Here is a 20,356-nt window from a genome sequence, read left to right as displayed (position 1 = left end):
TTGATAACCCACAAAAGGTAAATGTTATAACACTTGCCATCCTGTAGGTTCCAGAAGATTTTAGGTCTTGTCTACTGAGATATCCTCTTCCTTACTCCTAATAAGCAACGGTTCTTTATGATATCTTAAGTTTAAGTAATGTCTATTATTGTGGTAACCATCTGGGGGGAAACAAATTTCCCTAGATGTGCAATTGTGTCTGCTCATGGTTCATGGTTGTATATTTTTTCTTTTCTGGGAATTGCCCTTTCAAAAGGATGCTGTCTAATACTTAAGAACCCTTTTCCTTGGCTAGGAACTTTTTCCTAGGACCCTTCCTGCTTCAGGAATAATTTAGGCTGCTCCTGCAACTGTGTTACCACTCAATACTGCTTAACCTCTCCCTCTAACCAATCATGCTTTCCCTGTGCCCACACAGGTGTTGTTTTATAAACATGCTGTTTGTAGATTTCAGATTAAATGTTTCCTTGGGAACCTGAGTTATGATAATAATCTATTTAGATATCTTTGGGATTTTTGTACCATAAAAAATTATTCAGAATGGATTTTACTTTTATAACCTCTGTGTTCTACTTCTTTGAAACAGATATTCAACATGGTTTTATAACAGGCTTCACAACTGGTAGATTAGTATTTTTGTTAGATTATGAAGTGCCGTGTAGTAAGTTTTCAGTTCCATTTTCTGGGAATGTTAGCATGAGCAATACATGCTCTGCTTAGGAGATTTTATTGTTAGTGCCTTTCCTTATTCTCTTAAATGTTTTTTAAGACTTAATGAGTGTTTCTCAAAACTGGACAGTTAACCCTTGTTTTGGTAGGTTTTCATATCTGTCCATACTTGATGAATCAAGCATTCTATATTGTAAACTTGCCTAAAATATGTAGATCAATTTGAATTATATGTTAGATATTTTAAACACTTTTATTCTTAATTGTGTAATGTTTATATGCCCAATTTAATTCCTAGTAACTTACCTCCCATAATTAGATGTAATGTTCTCATTTCTTACTGAATGGGCTGATTTTTTACTCTTCATTAAACTTGGCTGCTATTGAGAGATAAATCACTTTCATGTAATTATTAATAACTGGTGAATTATGTTTTAGAGTTTTGGAAATAACCATAAGAAAACTAAGAATATGTAGAAATTGGATATATACTTTTTTTTTAAGATTTATTTATTTTATGACAAAGTCAGATATACAGAGAGAAGGACAGACAGAGAGGAAGATCTTCCATCCGATGTTTCACTCTCCAAGTGAGCCGCAATGGCCGGTGCTGTGTCGATCCGAAGCCGGGATCTTTTGCTCACTCCCCAAATGGCCACAGCCAGGAGTCAGGAGCTTCTTTCAGGTCTTCCATGTGGGTGCAGGGGCCCAATACCTGGACCATTCCCTGATTGTTTCTCAGGCGTATTCGCAGGGAGCTGTATCAGAATTGGAGCCACTATGTCATGAATAGGCGCTATGGATGTCTGTACTGTGTGTATAGGCAGTGGCTTCACTTGCTATACCTCAGTGTCAGCCCCTTACCTGAGGTTTTCAATGTGTGAGGATGTTATGAATTAAGCTGGAGATTGTATTGGAGAGGGCAAAGTTTCCTTGTATGGTAAATGGCTGAGATGGATAAGTGGTTCTGTTTTGGTGTAGTGCTGTGGGAAATCCATCTCTTAATGTTTTAGCAAACTTGAAGTGTGAGTGGAGGGCTACTTAGTACTAAATTAGACTTGTTTCTTTGATAATCTAGGTAAGGAAAAATGGTATTTGAAATAAAATAGTGGCCAAAAATATGGAGAAAGGAGTATAAATTGTAAATTTATGTAGATAATTGCTGATTGAATGTGAAGGTTCAGGAAAGGAGAGGAATTGAAGGGTGATGTTTTGGATAAGTATGTGAAGCTTTTGTAATCAGAAGTAGGAGATACAGATGGGTGGACAGGTTTATGAAAAAAGGATAATTTTGTTTTGAATAAACTCACTTTGTAGTGCTGTTAAGTCATTAAGGTAAAAACCTGTGGTTGAACATGGAAGTATGAATTTTAGGATCAGTGCAGGTCTAGATTTCAAATCAACATTGATAATAATTAAAATTAAGATAGTAAATGCAGTTACTTGGAGAACATATGGAAAGATAAAAGGCCAAATGTCTAGTATTTTCTGTGAAATAGTTACTATTTAATGTGGATATAGTAGTATACTTCTTACATGATTATTGCACAAATTATGTTCAACAAGTGAATAGTATGAAATAGATTATTTACATATTTCAATGAAATTTTTGATTGTTAAAACATCTGTGGCAGTTATTTCCTGAAGTGATTGCATGCAATAAGTAGCAGGGAAGTGTGGGATTTTTTTGCCCACATAGTTCTATTCTTTCTCAAACTTGGGTTTGAATTCTTTGAGAATAGTTTTTTGCAGAGATTAATGTAACTTTGTATTGCTCTTGTAACTGTTGGTAGTATCAGTCAGTTTTGTATTATCAACCTAGAATATTATCTATATGACAGGCATTGGTTATTTGGTGACATATATACTTTTAATATCATCCTTTTTTCATAATTTCACATAATATTGTGATATAGTTAGAATACGAAATATGTGTGATATTTTGTAAAGATTTATTTATTTTTATTACAAAGTCAGATATACAGAGAGGAGGAGAGACAGAGAAATAGCTTCTGTCCAATGATTCACTCCCCAACTGACCACAATAGCCGGTGCTGTGCTGATCCGAAGCCAGGATCCCAGATCCTCTTCCAGGTCTCCCACGCAGGTGCAGGGTCCCAAGGCTTTGGGCCATCCTCGATTGCTTTCCCAGGCCACAAGCGGGGAGCTGGATGGGAAGCGGGTCTACTGGGATTAGAACCGGCGCCCATATAGGATCCCAGTGCTTTCCAGGTGAGACTTTAGCAAGTAGGCCACGGCACCAGGCCCGTGTTTAGTATTCTTAATTTTGGGTATAGAACTTCAAAAACTCTGCAATTCCCTGAGTGTTAGGGGAGATAGGTGCTTCTTTTGTTATTAATAATAAATCTTTAATTATACCTCAATTAATGATTTTTTAAAAGTAATTTAGAGGTTTTTAGCTGATTCATAAAATCGTTCCTATTTTGTGGTGTCATAATTTCTTTTTTACGTGGGTACATAGTGTAATGACCAAAGTAATGTCTCTGTCTCCTCTAACATTCATCATTTCTTTATTGTATACATATCCATATCTTCTCTTTTTAAAAGGCATATGCTCAGTACACTATCAGCATTCATTGACACTTTACAGTGTAATAGAATCTGTAAATAAGCTTTTGCCATCCTTTCCTGCTCTCTGCTTTCCCAAGCTGCTTGTCTGGAAGTTAGAATTATATATTCAACTTCCATGAGATCAGAGATCAGTTTTGTTTGTTTGTTTTTTTGCTTTGCATTCACATGAATGAAGCCATTTGCTGTTTTTCTTTGCTTGGCTTAGTTCACTTAACATAATGACCTCAAGTTCCATCCATGTTGCAAAGGACAAGATTTCATCTCTTTTTATGACTTAGTAATTATTCCATTGCTTGTAACTAATTTTAAAATTATTTTTCATTGATGTTCACTTAGGTTGTATCCATTCCTTACTATTATAAATAGAGCTACAATGAAATACACATGGAAGGATAAATGTTTGTTTTGTTTGTTTTTTTGTGGAGCCTTTATACTGTTTTCTATTGATGATTATTTTTGAAGATTTTTTTTTATTGGAAAGGCAGATTTACAGACAGAAGGAGAGACAGCGAGAAAGATCTTCCTTCCTCTGGTTCACTCCCCAGATAGCTGCAACAGCCAGACCTGAGCCAATCCAAAGTTAGGAGCCAGGAGCTTCTTCTGAATTTCCCACATGGATGCAGTTTCTTAAGGCTTTGGGCCATTTTCCCCTGGTTTCCCAAACCACAAGGAAGCCAGGACATGAAGTGGCACCCATATAGGATCCTGGCACCTAGAGTTGAAGGATTAGCCAATCAAGCCATTGCGCCAGGCTCCATTGATGATTCACTTTTTATAATATTTGTTTATTATTATTATTATTATTATTATTATTATTATTTTTTTTGGAAAGGCAGATTTACAGAGAGAAGGAGACACAGAGAGAAAGATCTTACATCTGCCAGTTTGGTCCCCAAGTGGCCACAATAGCTGGAGCTGAGCCAACCTGAAGCCAGGAGTCAGGAGCTTCTTCTGGGTCTTCCACATGGATGCAGGGTCCCAAGTCATTGGACCATCCTTTACTGCTTTCCCAGACCACAAGCAGGGAGCTGGATGTGAGATAGAGCAGCCAGGACACAAACAGGCACCCATATGGGATCCTGGCGTATGCACGGCGAGGGTTTAGCCACTAGGCCACCACACTGGACCTCCATTGATGTTTCTTAATGGATTCCTATGTAAGTTCATACTGAGGATTGTTTTCCAGAGGAACTAACTAATGATTCTAAATTTGGAACTTTATGACCAACTGTGCAACCTCTACGAAGGGAGAAGGGCTGGAGGCTGAACCAATCACCATAGGTCTATGTTTTAATCAATTGTGCCTCCAAATGGAACTTTCATCCAATCCAATGCTTGAGCCATGACATTTGGAGAGCTTCTGGATTGCTGAATGCATCCCTGTGCTTGGAGGGTGTTGTACTCCGAATTCTATAGGAACAGAAGTCCCTGCACTCCAGACTCAGACCACAGCCTGTATACCTCTTTTTATTTGCATCATTTGGTATCCTTTGTGTAAACCTCTCTGAATTGTTTTTCTGAGTTCCTTGAGCCATTATAGCAAATTATTGAACCTCAGAAGAGGGTTGTGGGAACCCTTAATTTGTAGTCAAGTTGAAAAGAAATGTGGGTAACCTGAGGAAGCATTACATGCTATGAGCATCTGAAGTGGAGAGGATAGTCTGTGGGAATGAACCTTTAACCTGTGGGGTTTGCACTACTTTCATTGTGGTCAGAACTGAATTAAATTATAGGTCATGAAGTTGATGTCTGCAGAGAACTGAATTGCTTGGTGTGGGGAACTCTTTCATTAGAGTCAAAAGTGCAATGAACGAAAATATAAAACAAAAAAACAAAGCAAAACAGAGCAAAAGTTTATTTTATTTGGCTTTACCTGGTTTCTTAATTGTAACCATATGTATTATATGATAGGGTTTGATAATTGCAGTCCTCTGAATCTTTGTTGAGCCCAAATATGTTTTCAAATTTTAATTTTTTAAGATTTGAAAGTTTAAAAAAGAGTATGACAATAGTAATAGAAACATTTTATTTTATGGGGGAAGTAGGTTGATGATTAATATATTTTTATGTAATTGAAGTAAAAATGTATATAAGCTTTATACCTTCCCCCTCTTTTAGATTTGAGATTGTGTCATATGCATTCTCATTTTTCTATGTAACTTTCACACTTACCATTTTTAGTTGTCGAGTGTTGATTGATTATGCAATTTAGTTATTTCTTCATTTTTAACATGTAAGTTTCTTGTACTTACATGTAAGTAATACTTTGTGAGCAATACTTTGTTTGGAATGCTCTTTTCATCTGGGTCTGGAAAGTTTTTGGTCAAAATTCAAATACAAATGGTGCTTGTGGGATTTATAGCTTTTAGAAAGGTGTTTTTGTAAAAGCCTTACCCACTTTCTGAGTTCCTGCAGCATGGCTTGTTTACACATTAGTTCTTTTATTCTCTGTTAGCAAACTTGTTAAGTATATTCTTGCTTATTTGTTTTAGTGTTGACCTGGGGGTATTTGCTTTGAGCAGGGTTTTACTCTTTAGTATCTCCGCATGCTCTTTCTCTTGTTGATACATGATTGAAGCAGAGGCAGCTGGTTTCTGTGTGACTCCTGAGTGCTATCTGGACTAGTTTTGGAATGTGCTCTTTTCCGTGGCATATTTGTTTTGTATCTTCTATTCCATTACATGATCATCTTTTTAAAAAGAGTTATTTATTTATTTATTTTCAAAGGTAGGGGGAGAGAGAGAATGAGAGAAGGAAGAAGAAAAGAAGAAGAGAGAGAGAGAGAGAGAGAGAGAGAGAGAGAGAGAGAGAGAGAGAGAGAATGAATGAATGAATCTATCTTCCATGCACTGGTTCATTCTTTAGGTGGCTGTAATGGCCAGGGATAGGCCAGGTCAGAGGTAGGAGCCAGTAGCTTGGAGCTTCTTTTGTGTCTTTCACGTGAGATGCAGGGGTCCAAAGTCTTAGCCCATCTCTGCTGCTTCTCCAGGTAATTAGTGAGGAGCTGAATTGGAAGCAGCTGGGACATGAACTGTCATTACTCACATGGGATCATGGCTGTGTTAACCTGTAATACTGTAATGCTGACCTCCATTTGATCAGTTTAGCCTGTGTGTGTGTATATGTGTGTATTTCTCTGATAATTTTCTGTCAAACATACTTGCTTATCTTTAAATATGGTGTTATTTATGCATATCTGCCTTTACCTTTTTTATCTTGTTGAAATTATTGCTATTATACCTCATTAACTTTATTATTTACTTTAAGGAATAATATCCAACATTTACTTCAATATTTAATATTTATTTCAAGGAATATTATTTACTTTAAGGAACATTTAAGGAATAATTTTTATTCCAGTCTGAGAATATGTTTAATTGATAATTTAAACCATTTACATTTATGGTTAATTTAGATAGGTGCTAATTTGGTCCTGTCATTTTAACAATGAGTTGTTTATTGATTTATGTCTTCTGTTGTTATTTTACTGGGATGTTCTTCACATTTACCTTTGGTTTTGGTAGGTCTATTCATTTTCTCTGTCAGGATGTTGTTAAATATCATTTATAGGGCAGTTTTGGAAAAGGCATATTCTTTGAGCTTTTCTTTACTGTGGAAGAATTTTACTTCATTTTCAAAGACAAAGGAAAACTTTGCTGGGTACATTATCCTGGGCCAACAATTTTTCCCTTTTAGAATCTGGAGTGTGTTGCTCCATTCTCTTCTGACTGGTACTTTCCTCAGAGAAGTTGGCTATGAGTCTGATTGGGGTTCCTCTGTATGTCAGTTGATTATTTTCCCTCTGTGCATACTTAAGGCTCTTTTCCTTATGTTTGACTGAAGAGAGCTTGATTATCATGTGTCATGGTGAAGATCGCTTTTGGTCAATCCTAGTGGGAATTCTGTGTCCGTCCTGTATATTGTTTCCCAATTCTTTTTCTGTATCAGGGAAGTTTTCTTTTATTATGTCATTGAGTACATCTTTACACCCAGCTTCTCTTTCTGTGTCTTCTGGAACTCCCATAACTCTTATATTTGACCTTTTAATAGTTATCTTAATTCTTAAATAATTTTTATAGCTTGACCCAACTCCACTTCCAACATTCTGATTTTTCCCCACTGTGGCAAGAAATATCTTCCAATTCTGTGATTCTTTGTTCTGCTTCATTCATTCTATTGTTGAGGCTTTCTGCTAAATTTTCAATTTGCTCCATTGCTCATTTCTAATAATAATGCTTGATTTTGTTTCAGTGTTGCTGTTTCCTTTGTGACATATTCCTTAAATCCTTGAATGTGCTTCTTGTTGTTTATAAGAAGTTTTAAAACAATTTTTAAAGTTCTTTATCCCCCATTTCCTCAATGTATTTCTTAGTTAACTCTGAGGTTGGCAAAGGCTTTTGCTCTTTTGGAGGGGAGTCTTCAGTAATATTCACTGTGTTTCTGTCTCTTGTTTTTCTTTTGGCCATTCTACGTCTGGTTAGCAGTTCTTCTGCTTGGGGCAGGTCTCTAGGCTGTATCACTCACAGGTATACAGTTTGATTTTACTGATTGCGTTTGGTATCCAGTTCTTCATTTGTAGTCACTTGTGCCACTTCCTCTAACGAGTTTCAGGCCTGGATTCTTTTGTTAGTCTTCCATCAAGTTCTCATAGCCCCAACACCTCAGTCACCATGCTGTGGCTGCACTGTTGCCTGGACAGCCTTTCTCCCTCTTCTGGTTTGAGCAGTTATCAGGATTAGGAAGACACAAGATGTCCTAAATGACTAGGTTGTGGGTGATACTGATCTTGCCAGAACCTACTGGCTGTTAGATCTGAGGGCCACGTGACACATAAGGATGCCAAAATTGGTATTATTTTGTCTGTGGGACCAGTGCAGTGTGCTGAGCTGGAATTGAGTTTACTCCCAGTTTTGTGTATGTACTACCACTCACTGTTGTCCCTCTAGTCTCAAAGCCTTTCTTATAGTGGACAAAATGGTGCCTAACATAGCCCTGTTGGAATTCTGGATCTCCTGGTCATGAGGTTTGGGGGCTACCCCGGAAATGAGTTCATTCCTGCCTTAGCACTTATACAATTTGCTGTTGTCCTTCCAGTCCCACAGCCTTTGCCTCACTTCAAAAAATGGTGCCTGATGTGGCACTGCTGGGTTTCTGGGCTGTGAAATTCACCCTATTCCTGCACCGCCTCCTTGGGGTCTGCTGCTCTGTTTCTGCTTCTGGTTGGATCAAACAAGTCAGCAGGAGGCAGTTTTTTGCCTGTGTTTACCTCCTTAGCTACTTGTGAACGTCCCTTCCTACCTGGCTGCCAGTGGAGCTCTGCCCACTATTACAGCTCAGTTAATTGCTCGCTAACTGCTGTTGGGCTATCTGGTCACTTCAACACTACTCTGTTGTCTTCACTGTTTCCCTGTGTCTGTCAGTCCCCAGGTTCCCCTCTGTTGTTAGCCTGTCCTTTCCTATTTTCTGGAATCTGCCCTCTCTGTTTCACCCTGGCTAATGATTCTCTTGTCTGTTTAAATGTGTCCTTGCCCTATTCCCCCGACTTGATTCCACTTGCCACACATTCTTATCTCATTGCTTTTGTTAAGTAAAACTTTAAAGAAAGATTTATTTGAAAAGTCAGAAAGAAGGAGGGAAGCAGAGGGAAAAACAAGTGAAAGACATATAGCCACTATTTTTGCACCCACTGGTTTACTCCCCAAATGGCCACAGTGAACCAGGCTAAGCTGGGATCCTGAAACTCCATCAGAGTTTCCTGCACTGATGGGGTGGGGTTGGTCAAAGCACTAGGGCTGTCATCTTCTGACCTTCAAGGTGCATAAGTGGGAAGGCGAATTGAAAGTTCAGTGGCCAGGACCTGAGCCAGTGCTCCAATATGGAATGCTGATATTGCAAGCAGCAGCTTAACATGTTACATCACAATTGCCAGACCTCAGAATGAACTTTTATAAATGGGAAAATTGAGTGTTGTTTCTTCAGTGTTATTGTATTTGGGCTTCTTATTGAAATATTGGGATTTTTAGTAGCTAGAATACAGAGTCAAGAAGCTCTTTGACAGTTTAGTAACAATCAAAAGGGTAAGTTAAAAAATGTACCTCAAAACCACCATTTCATGACAGTTTTCCTTTTATCTCCTCTTACTCCTCATGCTTCTTGGGCTTATTTAAACCAATTAGGATTATTATGAATTTTTTTTTCTTAAAGATTTACTTATTTTACTTGGAATTAAGAGTTAAAAAAAGAATGGAAAAGACAAAGATAGAGATCTTCCATTCCTGATTTACTCGTCAGATATTTAGAACAGCCAGAGCTGAGCTGGTATGAAACTGGGAGCTTCTTCCGAGTCTCCCACTATGGTTCAGAGGAATGAGGTGTTGGACCATCCTCTGCTGCTTTCCCAGATTATTAGCAGGGAGATGGATTGAAAGTGGATCAGCCTGGACTTGAATTAACATCCAAGTGGCCGGCAGGTGAAGGATTAGCTAGCTATGCCACCATGCCAGCCCTGAATTATGACCTAGTTTAAAAAATATTTGTTTTATTTCTATTTGAAGTTACTTTATTTATTTGAAAGGCAGAAGTACAGAGAAAAAGGGGATATACCTACATATTCATGAACACACACACAAACCCACACGTACACAGACAACTTTCATCTACTGATTCACTTCTCAAATGGTCGCAATAACCAGGACTGGGTCAAGCTTGAAACACCATCCAGGTCTCCTATTTGGTAGGTACAGAGGCCCACATACTTGGACCATTTAATGATGCTTTCCTAGGTGTATTAGCAGGGAGCTGCATAGGAAGTGAAGCAGCCATGTCTTGAACTGTTGCACTCATATAGGAAGCTTAATCTACTGTTTCTTGATACAGCCCCAACTAAGATTATGTTAAGCAAATGTAAGAGTGGGTATTTTTGGTATTGGCAGTTTGGTTATGTAAAAAGTACAATGTTTCTTTGAACTGCTTATTTCCTCTGAGGCAAGGCAAATTTCAATGAAAAGTCACATAGAGCGTGTTGAATAAAGAGTTCAGATACAGGACAAATGGGGTTCTTTGGAGGGACGGCTTTCAAGTCCACTCCCCTTAGGGGTGGTGTTACTCATTTTAATATCCATCATAGCATAAAGCTGTCAAAAGGTTAAAGAATCAAAAGTGAATTTTTAGTTTATATAGTAATTCTTTGTACTAACTATATCATTTAAATGTTTTTCTTTAACTTTTAAAAATCATTCACCCTTTTCCAAGTCCATGAATGTATGTTCATATTCAGAATTAACTTTTATTTATACATTTTTGTCTCAGATGAAAACAACTTCACAGTGGTTTCTGGAGGAGTACTGTGTTATAATAGCTGGAGTGTGAACATTTTGTGAACATTAAATGAACACAACAAAGACTTAACTCTGGATGTGTTTACAGAGTTTTGACAAAGTTGGGTTTTGGGAAAATTTAAAGGTAGTGTTGAAAACAGGGGCTCCTGCTATACCAAGAAATCTGAGATACCCTAGGCCAAGAACAACAACTTGAAGGCTTTCTGAAGGGCAAGGAGAAATCTGAGATCAGTATACTTGCATCCACATGACATAATTACATAATTTTAAAGAGTCAGGATATTAACTGCTTCCTTTACCATACGATTCTTGGTCCCTATGTTATTTTTCTACAAAACTGTGAATCCAACAAACTGCAAAGCTCCAAGTGACAGAAGCTAGGACTTTTTTATTTTTAGATTTATTTTATTTTATTTTTATTGGGAAGTCGGATATACAGAGAAGAGGAGAAATAGAGAGGAAGATCTTCCATCCATTGGTTCACTCACCAAGTAGCTACCAGATCACAAGTTGGGAAAGCAGTCGAGGACAGCCCAAAGCCTTGGGACCCTGCAGACCTCCCAGATTACAAGTTGGGAGCTGGATGGGAAGCGGGACTGCCGGGATCAGAACCGGCGCCAAAATGGGATCCCAGCTCATACAAGGCGAGGACTTTAGCTGCTAGGATACTGTACCAGGCCCGAGGCTGGGAATCTTAAGTATTCGTTCTCATATGTCATCTAAGTCTTTAATCTTTACCTAAACACTTAAGATAAATTTCACCTTTGGAAAATGTCCTCTGAAGACGAGGACTATGGGCATGGACACCTGTGAGTCCTGTGGTTGAGGTTTCACAAGATCTTGCCATACCTTAAGTGCTGAGGAGAAAATTATATCCACTCGGGAAAAAAATATATAAATAAAAGATCAGGCATCCTAAAGAAGGTCACAGAACAGATAGAATGACAAAGAGCAAGAGGAACGAGGAAATAGAAACGCACTGCCTCACCGTTTCTAACATCTTTGTGGTGAAAAAGATTGACACTGTGGATGGAAAGCTGACCTCACTCATTGCCGAGGAAGGTGATCCTAACTCTCCCAGGGAAGACAGATGGCAGTCAGCAGGATGGGCTGCTGCCGCTCAAGTGTCTGCAGCAACATCCACCTCGCCGCTTGGCCATTTCCTGAGCTGTGTCTCCTCTCAGGAGCAGAAAGCACAGGCCTCCCAGAAGAAAGGATATTAGCCAAACTGAGGATGAAAGGTGGTGCCGGAGACCTGGGGCCTGTGTAAACCCGAAGTGCAACATCACCAAAGCCTGGGGCAAGCTGATGTGCAAACGTAACTTCCCTCGTATTTGCTTCTTATGTTTTTTTTCTAGATGCCATTATTTCCATTAACTGAGTTCTTACATGTCAAAAAGAAACTTATTTTGATGGTGAGTTCTTGAGTCCTAAAGAGGAAGCAAAAGTGTAGTAATTTGTATTCAGTAGCGGGATGACTTCATACCTCCTTCCCATTGGACTGACATGGAATTTGTTCCGGAGAGGTGGTTCCTAACATTTGTAGTACTTTACTCTTGTGTGAGCGTTAGATTGACTTGATTGTCTGTCTTTTCTGAGAATGGAAACCATACCCTTTTATTATTTTGAATTGTGCCTTCCAACACTAACTGAATGGAAACTCCTCTCTTATTGTCTGTTGCCTCTGGCTGGAGATTTACTTTTTAAATTCTTTTTTTCTTTTTTAAAAATTTATAGACTGATAAAATTATGATTCCTTATGAAGGACTACACTATTGTAACAAAATGAGAAAGATCTCACGGGGGGCGGTGGGAGTTTGGGGGGGAATCACAGCCTATACAAAAATGTACCACATAATTGAAAACTCAAAATAAAAATATTTTAAAAAATAAAGATTTGTTTATTGGAAAGGCAGATTTACAGAGAGAAGAAGAAACAGAAAAAGGTTTTCCGTCTACTGGTTCACTCCCCAAATTACCACCATTTAGTTGAGCTGAGCCAATCTGAAGCTAAGAGCCAGGAGCTTCCTTCTGGTATCCCATGTGGGTACAGGGTCCCAAGTCTTTGGACCATCCTCCACTGCCTTCCCATGCTGCAAGCAGGGAGCTGGGTGGAAAATGGAGCAGCTGAGACATGAACCAGAACCCATATAGGAACCCAGATGTGCAAGATGAGGGTTTAGCCTTTAGGTTATTGTGCCAGGCTCCAGTTTTTGAATTCTTAATCTTTAGTACTTTAATGGGAATTCTACCAACTCCCATATGCCTAGTGATGGCTGCTACTCTTGGATGGGATACAGTTGTCATTTATTCTATCTATAGCTTTCTTTTTAATCACTTTTCTTTCATTTGTTCTTAAAGATTTATTTTATTTTTATTGGAAAGGCAGATATACAGAGAGGAGGAGAAACAGAGAGGAAGATCCTCTGTCCGCTGATTCACTCCCCAAGTGGCTGCAATGGCCAGAACTGCGCCGATCTGAAGCTGGGAGCCAGTAGCCTCTTCTGGGTCTCTCACGAGGGTTCAGGGTCCCAAGGCTTTGGGCTATGCTCTCCTGCTGTCCCAGGCTGCAAGCAGGGAGTTGGATGGGAAATAAGGCTGCTGGGATTAGAACCTATGCCCAAATGCGATCCTGGCTCGTGCAAGCCCTGGACTTTGGCTGTTAGGCTGTTGTGCTGGGCCCCTTTTCACTTTCTAAAAGATCTGTCTGTTCCTTTGAAATCAGTGATGATGATGAAGTGTGCTCTCTGTATTGCAAACATAGTCACACAAAGTGCTGTTCCTTTCTTGTTCTTCAGTCAGACTCACAGAACCTTGAGTTCTGAGAAGCCTAAAGAAGTTAAGTACAAGATAAGTATCCCTTCTCTGAAGTAGTTGAGTCCCAAAATGTTTTGGATTTCTGATTGTTTTTTATATTTTGGAATGTTTGTTTTTATGTAGAGATGTCTGGAGATGGGATCCGAGTCTAAGCAACAATTCATTTATGTTTCTTATAAATCTTATACAAAATTTAAATAAATAACTGTTCATGAAATACTTAATTCCTGCTGTGCAATTTTCCATTAGTGGTGTCATGTTCGTGCTCAGACATGTTCAGTTTTGGAGTATTTTAGGTTTTTGAATTGGGGCTGCTCAAAATGTGTTTTAAAAAATGTTCTAGATCATTCTATTTTCCCTTCACTGTCTTGGCATGACAGGCCCAACTTCTTCCTAAGGTATAAAATAGGAGATTAAATTAATATTTATACCATCTTTGAAGGGAGTATGTTTAAAAAAATTCTATACTTTCTTTGTAACTGTTACTTCCTACTTGTCCCAGTTTCCCAATTTATTTAAATGCTATTATAAAATAATTAAACATGCGAAGTATCTGCTTAGGGAGAAAAATGGAAGAAATATGGACTATTGAATTTGTCTGTTTTTCTTTAATATTTTTCAATATATAATCAACTTATATGTATCACAATTCTGAAAAAGTTATCAAAAACAAAACGTGAAAAACAGAAGTAAAACCTTTTATAATCCTGTTTTGCTATATAAATTGTTTGCATTTTAGAATATTTCCTTTTAATTTTTTGTATGTAATTTTTAACACGGAGTTATAATCATAGTATGCCTGTTTTTCATTTTCTATGCATTTTTGATATTTTTAAAGAATTCATCCATATTTGGCATTTATGTTGAATATTTAGTGGTGTTATACAGGATGCTCTTGTGTTGAAGCAAAGTGTACTGAGTTACCAGTTTCAGGTGCAGGAGGTACATTTCAGTGGATGTGTCTAGCAGGGAAGCAGTATGGGTTTTTGATTAAGAATGGCTCAGGGGCCCATGTTTTGGTGTTGCAGGGCGGCCCCTTCCAGTACTAGCCTTCCCTAAAGACATTAGCTTGAGACTTGGCTATTCCACTTGGGAATATTCCACGGGAAAGCAGTGGAGAATGGCCCAAGTGTTTGGGTCCTACACCCATATGGGAAACCGTGATGAAATTCTCCCTACTTGGACTTGATCCACCCTGGCTGTTGCGGGCATTTGGGAAAGTGAACCTGCAGAGGAAAGAGCCCGCTGCCTCTGTCCCTCTGTCTCCATCTCTCTCTGTATAACTCTGGTTGTGTGTAAATAAATAAATCTTTTTTTAAAAGGGTTAAAATGCTGTCTCCTATTTATTCAACACGTGTCTTTGAGCAAATTCCTTATTGTCCTTGCTTTGACTGTTTCTTATGCAACGTGAGCATCATGCTTGCATGTACCACATATGCATCTTTAATGAGAACTGAGCCACACCTGTGATCTGAATGTGTTTTTATCCAACAAATTTCAGGTTCATTTAAAGCAAGTCCTACATGTTAATGAATGATAATAGATGATATGTGATCCAAATGTGGTAGGGGGAAAAAACTTGTAATTCTCCAGAATGTACCTTTGGTGGTGTCCTTTTAAGTCCTGAAGATAGCTGGTGGTAATGATTGATCTGAAAGTTTATTCTAGCACTCCTCAAGTTCTTGTAGTTTTAGTTCTTACATTAAAGAGCACTGCAAGGAGAATTAGTTCAACATTTCGTTTTGGCTTCTTTCTGTTGGTTTGGTTGTTAATAGTGTGATCATAAGCAAGCCGCTTAGCTGCTCTAAATTTGTTTCTTTTCCATAACAATATTTGCTTTATCTTTCTCAGAGATATCATTATGATTAAGTGTTCTATAAAAATATATTAAAGAATATGATGAATTATATTAAAAATAAGTGTTAATAATTAAAAACAAACTAAAAATGGGAGAATGCATACTGAGATCTTGATACAGTATTAGCCACAGTATTGTTTGCCATCATGAAGACGTTAACTTCTCTAAAAAGTTTGTTATTAAATGGGTTATGAATATATTGTTAATATCTGCTTTGATTTTTCCTTCCTTTTGTGTTTCAGACTCCTGGGAGAGTTGGCTCTCAAGGTTCTGATTTAGATTCATCAGCAACTCCCATAAATGCAGTGGATGTCAATAATGAAAGCTCTTCAGAGGTATGGAAATAACAGCTTGGCAACAAAATTCATTATTATTTTAAGGAAAATTAATATACATTTGGAAGTAATGATCTGTACCTTAAATATGTCCTTTATAGGAAAAGTTTGTATAGGTCACAAAAAACCGGAATGCAACATTTGAATCACACTTGTAGATATTTAACTGCTTATTTCTGAGACGAGGAAAGTGTATACTAATAGTGACAGATATATTGTTAATTTGTCTTCACTGATACTCTTACTATGATTTAAGAATGGCTTTTGTAGTTTGCTTGTAAGAATTAGCAATTCGTTCTGTGAGAGTGTATCTGCTGTCATGAAATGCAGGTTAATGGACCAATTATCTATAAAATTTGTATATTTTCTATTTCATGATTTTGTAAGACTTTTTATTATGTCTTTGGTAGTTTATTATGAAACTTAGTGGAAAAGGTAACTATTTGGGGGAAAATTGACCTTAACATTTACATTATTTTTGCTTTTAATAAACATGTAATATTTATCCATCATAGAAAAAGAGATAAGAAAATATATTCACATCCATATCACCTCTGATATTACTACAACGAAAACAATACATATATTTTTTATGTTATTTTTTATCTTTATTTGAAAGGTAGATTTACAGAGAGAAGGAGAAATGGAAAGGTCTTCCATCTGGTGGTTCACTCCTCAAGTGACCCCAATGGCCAGAGCTGAGCCAATCTGAACCCAGGAGCCTCTTCCCGGTTTTTTATGGGTGCAGGTTCCCAGGCTTTGGGCCATCTTCCACTACTTTCCCAGGCAGGGAGCTCGATGGGAACTGGAGTAACCAGGACAAGAATTAGCGCTCATATGGAATGCTGGTGCTGGCAGGAAGAGGATTAGCTGGTGCAGCATCTCACAATGTTTGTCAGTTGAACCTTTCTAGAGTTAGTTATACCCTTTACCCAGTACCCTCTTCTCCCTTTCACCTTTTGTTTAATGAGTATGTCTGTCTCACATACATTTTGAAATCTGCTTCTCTTTCTACCTGGTCAACTGTTAACCATAATAAGATTTTATAAGATTGTGAGAATGAGAAAAGTATCAACAGAGCTTTACCAAGTTTAAAGCACATGTCTTTAAGAAAAAGTTCCAAACTACTGTCATGAGAACACATGTTCAACATACCCAACTGTAACCTAGGAAAAGAATGTAGTACCCCGTGCTGATGTCAGAGCAAAAAACTAAATACCAAAGAACAGCAGCAATTCCAGTGAACATTAATATTGAGCAGTACTTGTAGGTGTTGCTTTATTTTCTTGTTGTTTTTCAGTTTTTTTATTATTATTATCATTTTATAATACAGTTCCATAGGCTTTTGGGAGTTTCCTTATCCCCTCCCCAATTCCCTCACCCACCCTAGTTCCTCTATATCATTACTAAAGTATAGTTCTTCATACACAGTCATATGTCCATCATTGTGGGCATGGACAATGGCAGAGAGTCCAGCATCCTATTGTCAAGATATAGTAAACAGTTTCATTATAAGTTCATCTTTGTCTGGAAGTAGAGATGCATACTACATTGTATCCTCACATCTGGATTTTAGTCTCCATTTCACAGCTACTGTACATCACCTCAAATGAAAAGTCATAATACAAAATCAACAATAGAAAAATAGAAATTTATAATGCCATGAAGTTAAATGACATGTTACTAGATATGACAGTCTCCATTACATCCCCTTAAATGAAAAGCCACAAAGCAAAATCAACATCAGGGAGAAAAAAGAAATTAACAGCACCATGAAGTTAAATAACACACTACAGAATGATTAATGTGTCGCTGAAGAAATGAAAAAGAAAATCAAGAACCTTCTTGAAGAAAATGATGCTACTGTATGATCTATCAGTCATTGAATTATTTAATCACAAAAACTTTTGAAGAGATGAAACTAACGAAAACAAAAACATCAAAATCCATGGGATACAGCTTCCGCTGATTTTTGTTGGTGAAGTGTGTCTCCTGCAGGCAGCAAATAGATGGGTTTTGTTTTTTAATTCTGTCTACTAATCTATGACGTTTGATTGAGCTTAAGCCGTTTACGTTCAGAGTTAATATGTATGGGAGGTAATCTGGTCCTCTCATTTTAGCAATGGATTGTTCATTGATTTAGTCTTCTGTTGTCATTTTACTAGGATGTTCTTCCCATTTGCCTTTGGTTTTGGTGGGTGCTATTCCTCTTCTCTCTCAAGAGAACATCTTTAAGTATTGTTTTTAGGGCAGATTTGGAAGAAACATATTCTTTTAACTTTTCTTTACTGTGGAAGACTTTAATTTCATTTTCAAAGACAAAGAAAGACTTTGCTTCGTACATTATCCTGGAACAACAATTTTTTTCTTTTAGAATCTAGAATATGTCGCTCCATTCTTTTCTGGACTGTAGAGTTTCCTGTGAGAGATCTCTTGTGAGCTTAATTGGCATTCCTTTACATGTCAGTTGATTGTTTTCCCTCTGTGCACACTTAAGGATCTTTTCCTTATGTTTGATGGAAGAGAGCTTGATGATCATGTGTCTTGGTAAAGATCACTTTTGATCAAGCCTGTTGGGAGTTCTGTACCCCTCCTGGATCTTGTTTCCCAATTCTTTCTCTAGATTAGGGAAATTTTCCCTTATTATTTCATTAAATATATTTGTAAAACCAGTTTCTCTTTCTGCATCTTCTGGGATTCCCACAACCTTATATTAGGCCTCTTAATAGTGTCTTTTAATTCTTGAATACTTTTTTTGGCCTGATCCTGCTCTGCTTCCAGCGTTTTGTTTGCTTTCCCCTGGTGATAGGAAATATCTTCCAATTCTGAGATTCTTTCTTCTGCTTGCTTCATTTTGTTTTGGAGAATGTCCACTGTACTTTTTGTTTTTTGTTTTTTTAAGATTTATTTACTGGGCCCGGCGCTGTGGCCTAGCGGCTGAAGTCCTCAACTTGAACGCTCCAAGATCCCATATGGGCGCCAGTTCTAATCCCAGCAGCTCCACTTCCCATCCAGCTCCCTGCTTGTGGCCTGGGAAAGCAATCGAGGATGGCCCAGAGCACTGGGACCCTGCACCCATGTGGGAGACCCAGAAGAGGATGGAGGATCTTCTTCTTCAGCAAGTTCCAGGTCTGGGTTCTTATGTTAGATTTCCACCAAGAACTCCATAGCCCCAACTCCTGGCTCACTAATTTCTTTCTTTCTTTTTTTTTTTTTTAAGATTTTTATTTTCATTACAAAGTAAGATATACAGAGAGGAGGAGAGACAGAGAGGAAGATCCTCCATCCTATGATTCACTCCCCAAGTGAGCCGCAACGGCCGGTGCTGCACCGATTTGAAGCCGGAAACCAGGAACCTCTTCCGGGTCTCCCACATGGATGCAGGGTCCCAAACTTTTGGGCCATCCTCACCTGCTTTCCCAGGCCACAAGCAGGGAGTCAGATGGGAAGTGGAGCTGCTGGGATTAGAACTGGCGCCCATATCGGATCTTGGGGCGTTCAAGGTGAGTACTTTAGCTGTTAGGCCACAGCGCCGGGCCCATTGGCTCACTAATTTGCACCTCCTGTGATATCGTGCTGAGGTTGCACTGTTGTCTGTACAACCCTGCTTCAGTTTGGGTCGGAGCAAGTCTCACTATTATGGAGACACCAGGTGTTCTGTATAGCTAGGTTGTTGGTTGTGTTGATCTGGTTAGAACCTGTTGAACGTTAGATCTGGGTGCCACACGGACCTGTTTTGACCCGTATGATGCCACAGTCGGTATTATTTTGCTGTGGGACCAGTGCAATCCACTGAACTCAATGAGTTCTCGTAAGCTCAGCACTTGCGCAGTTCACTGTTGTCCCCTGCAGTCCTAAAGCTTTTGCCACAGTGTACAAAATGGCACCTGATGTGCCACTACTAGAGTTCTTGATCTGCTGGCCATCAGGTCTGAGGGCTACCCAAACCTGTCTTGGGTGGAACTTATAGAATGCCATGTTGTTGCAGTTAACTCAGTTAAAAATGAGTTCACTCCCAGCTCAGTTTATGCTCAGTCCTTTCCCTTACCTTTGCCTCCTTATGCAAAATGGTGCCCAATTTAGCTCTAGGGGTCTGACCAGGCTGTGAAATCCATCTTGTTCTCGCACCGTCTGGAATCTGCCACTCTGTCTCTGCTCCTGGTCAAATCAAATGGACCAGCAGGACGGACAGTTCTTTGGGTTCATCCCCCAAGCTCCCAGTGAAAGTCCCTTCCCACCTTGTTGTTTGTGGAGTTCTGGCTGCTGGTGGAGTTCAGATCACCATTGGCTGAATGCTACTGGAGTATCAGTCACTGCAACACCACACCATTGTTTTCGCTGCTTTCCTGTGTCTGTCAGTCTCCAGGTACCCCTGTGTTGTTGTTCTGGCTTCTCCTATTTCCTGGAATGTGTCCTCTCTGCTTCATCCTGATTAAATGTCCTTACCTTATTCCGCCATCTTGATTCTTGCTTTATTTTCTAAGTAGGCCCTTTTCACTTCCTTGGATGGCTGTTTGTACTTTGGTTGTCCTTTTTGTCTCCACGTTTCTTGTCCTCTTTTCCTCAGTCGCCTTCTTTGTCATGGACGAAATGGGAACCATCAAATAAATGTCCCTTTTTTTATCATCACAAAATTATGCATACAGCTGAATTTTGTTCTTTACTTTAGTAAGATTTCAAACCTTTCTTTTGTGCTCTGGATTTCATAATATTTACTTGTCCTCTCTCCTTACTCTTATTCTCCCTCC

At 38.6% G+C, this 20,356-nt stretch overlaps 1 protein-coding gene across 3 annotated transcripts in view; it reads left to right on the top strand.

Moving 5' to 3' along the window:
• Positions 1-20,356, top strand: part of EEA1 (early endosome antigen 1) — a 116,560-nt gene that overhangs the window by 9,794 nt on the left and 86,410 nt on the right. For all 3 annotated transcript variants that reach the window (XM_058673908.1, XM_058673907.1, XM_058673909.1), the window contains exon 2: positions 15,516-15,608. In XM_058673908.1, the coding sequence (XP_058529891.1) occupies positions 15,516-15,608 (93 nt within the window). The remainder of the gene's footprint in view (positions 1-15,515; positions 15,609-20,356) is intronic.

This window comes from Ochotona princeps, chromosome 15 (genome assembly GCF_030435755.1).
Source record: "Ochotona princeps isolate mOchPri1 chromosome 15, mOchPri1.hap1, whole genome shotgun sequence".
In the NCBI taxonomy this organism is placed as follows: Eukaryota; Metazoa; Chordata; class Mammalia; order Lagomorpha; family Ochotonidae; genus Ochotona; species Ochotona princeps.
The sequence above is the reverse complement of the archived record's forward strand: the minus strand, read 5'-3'. Positions and strand labels throughout refer to the sequence as shown.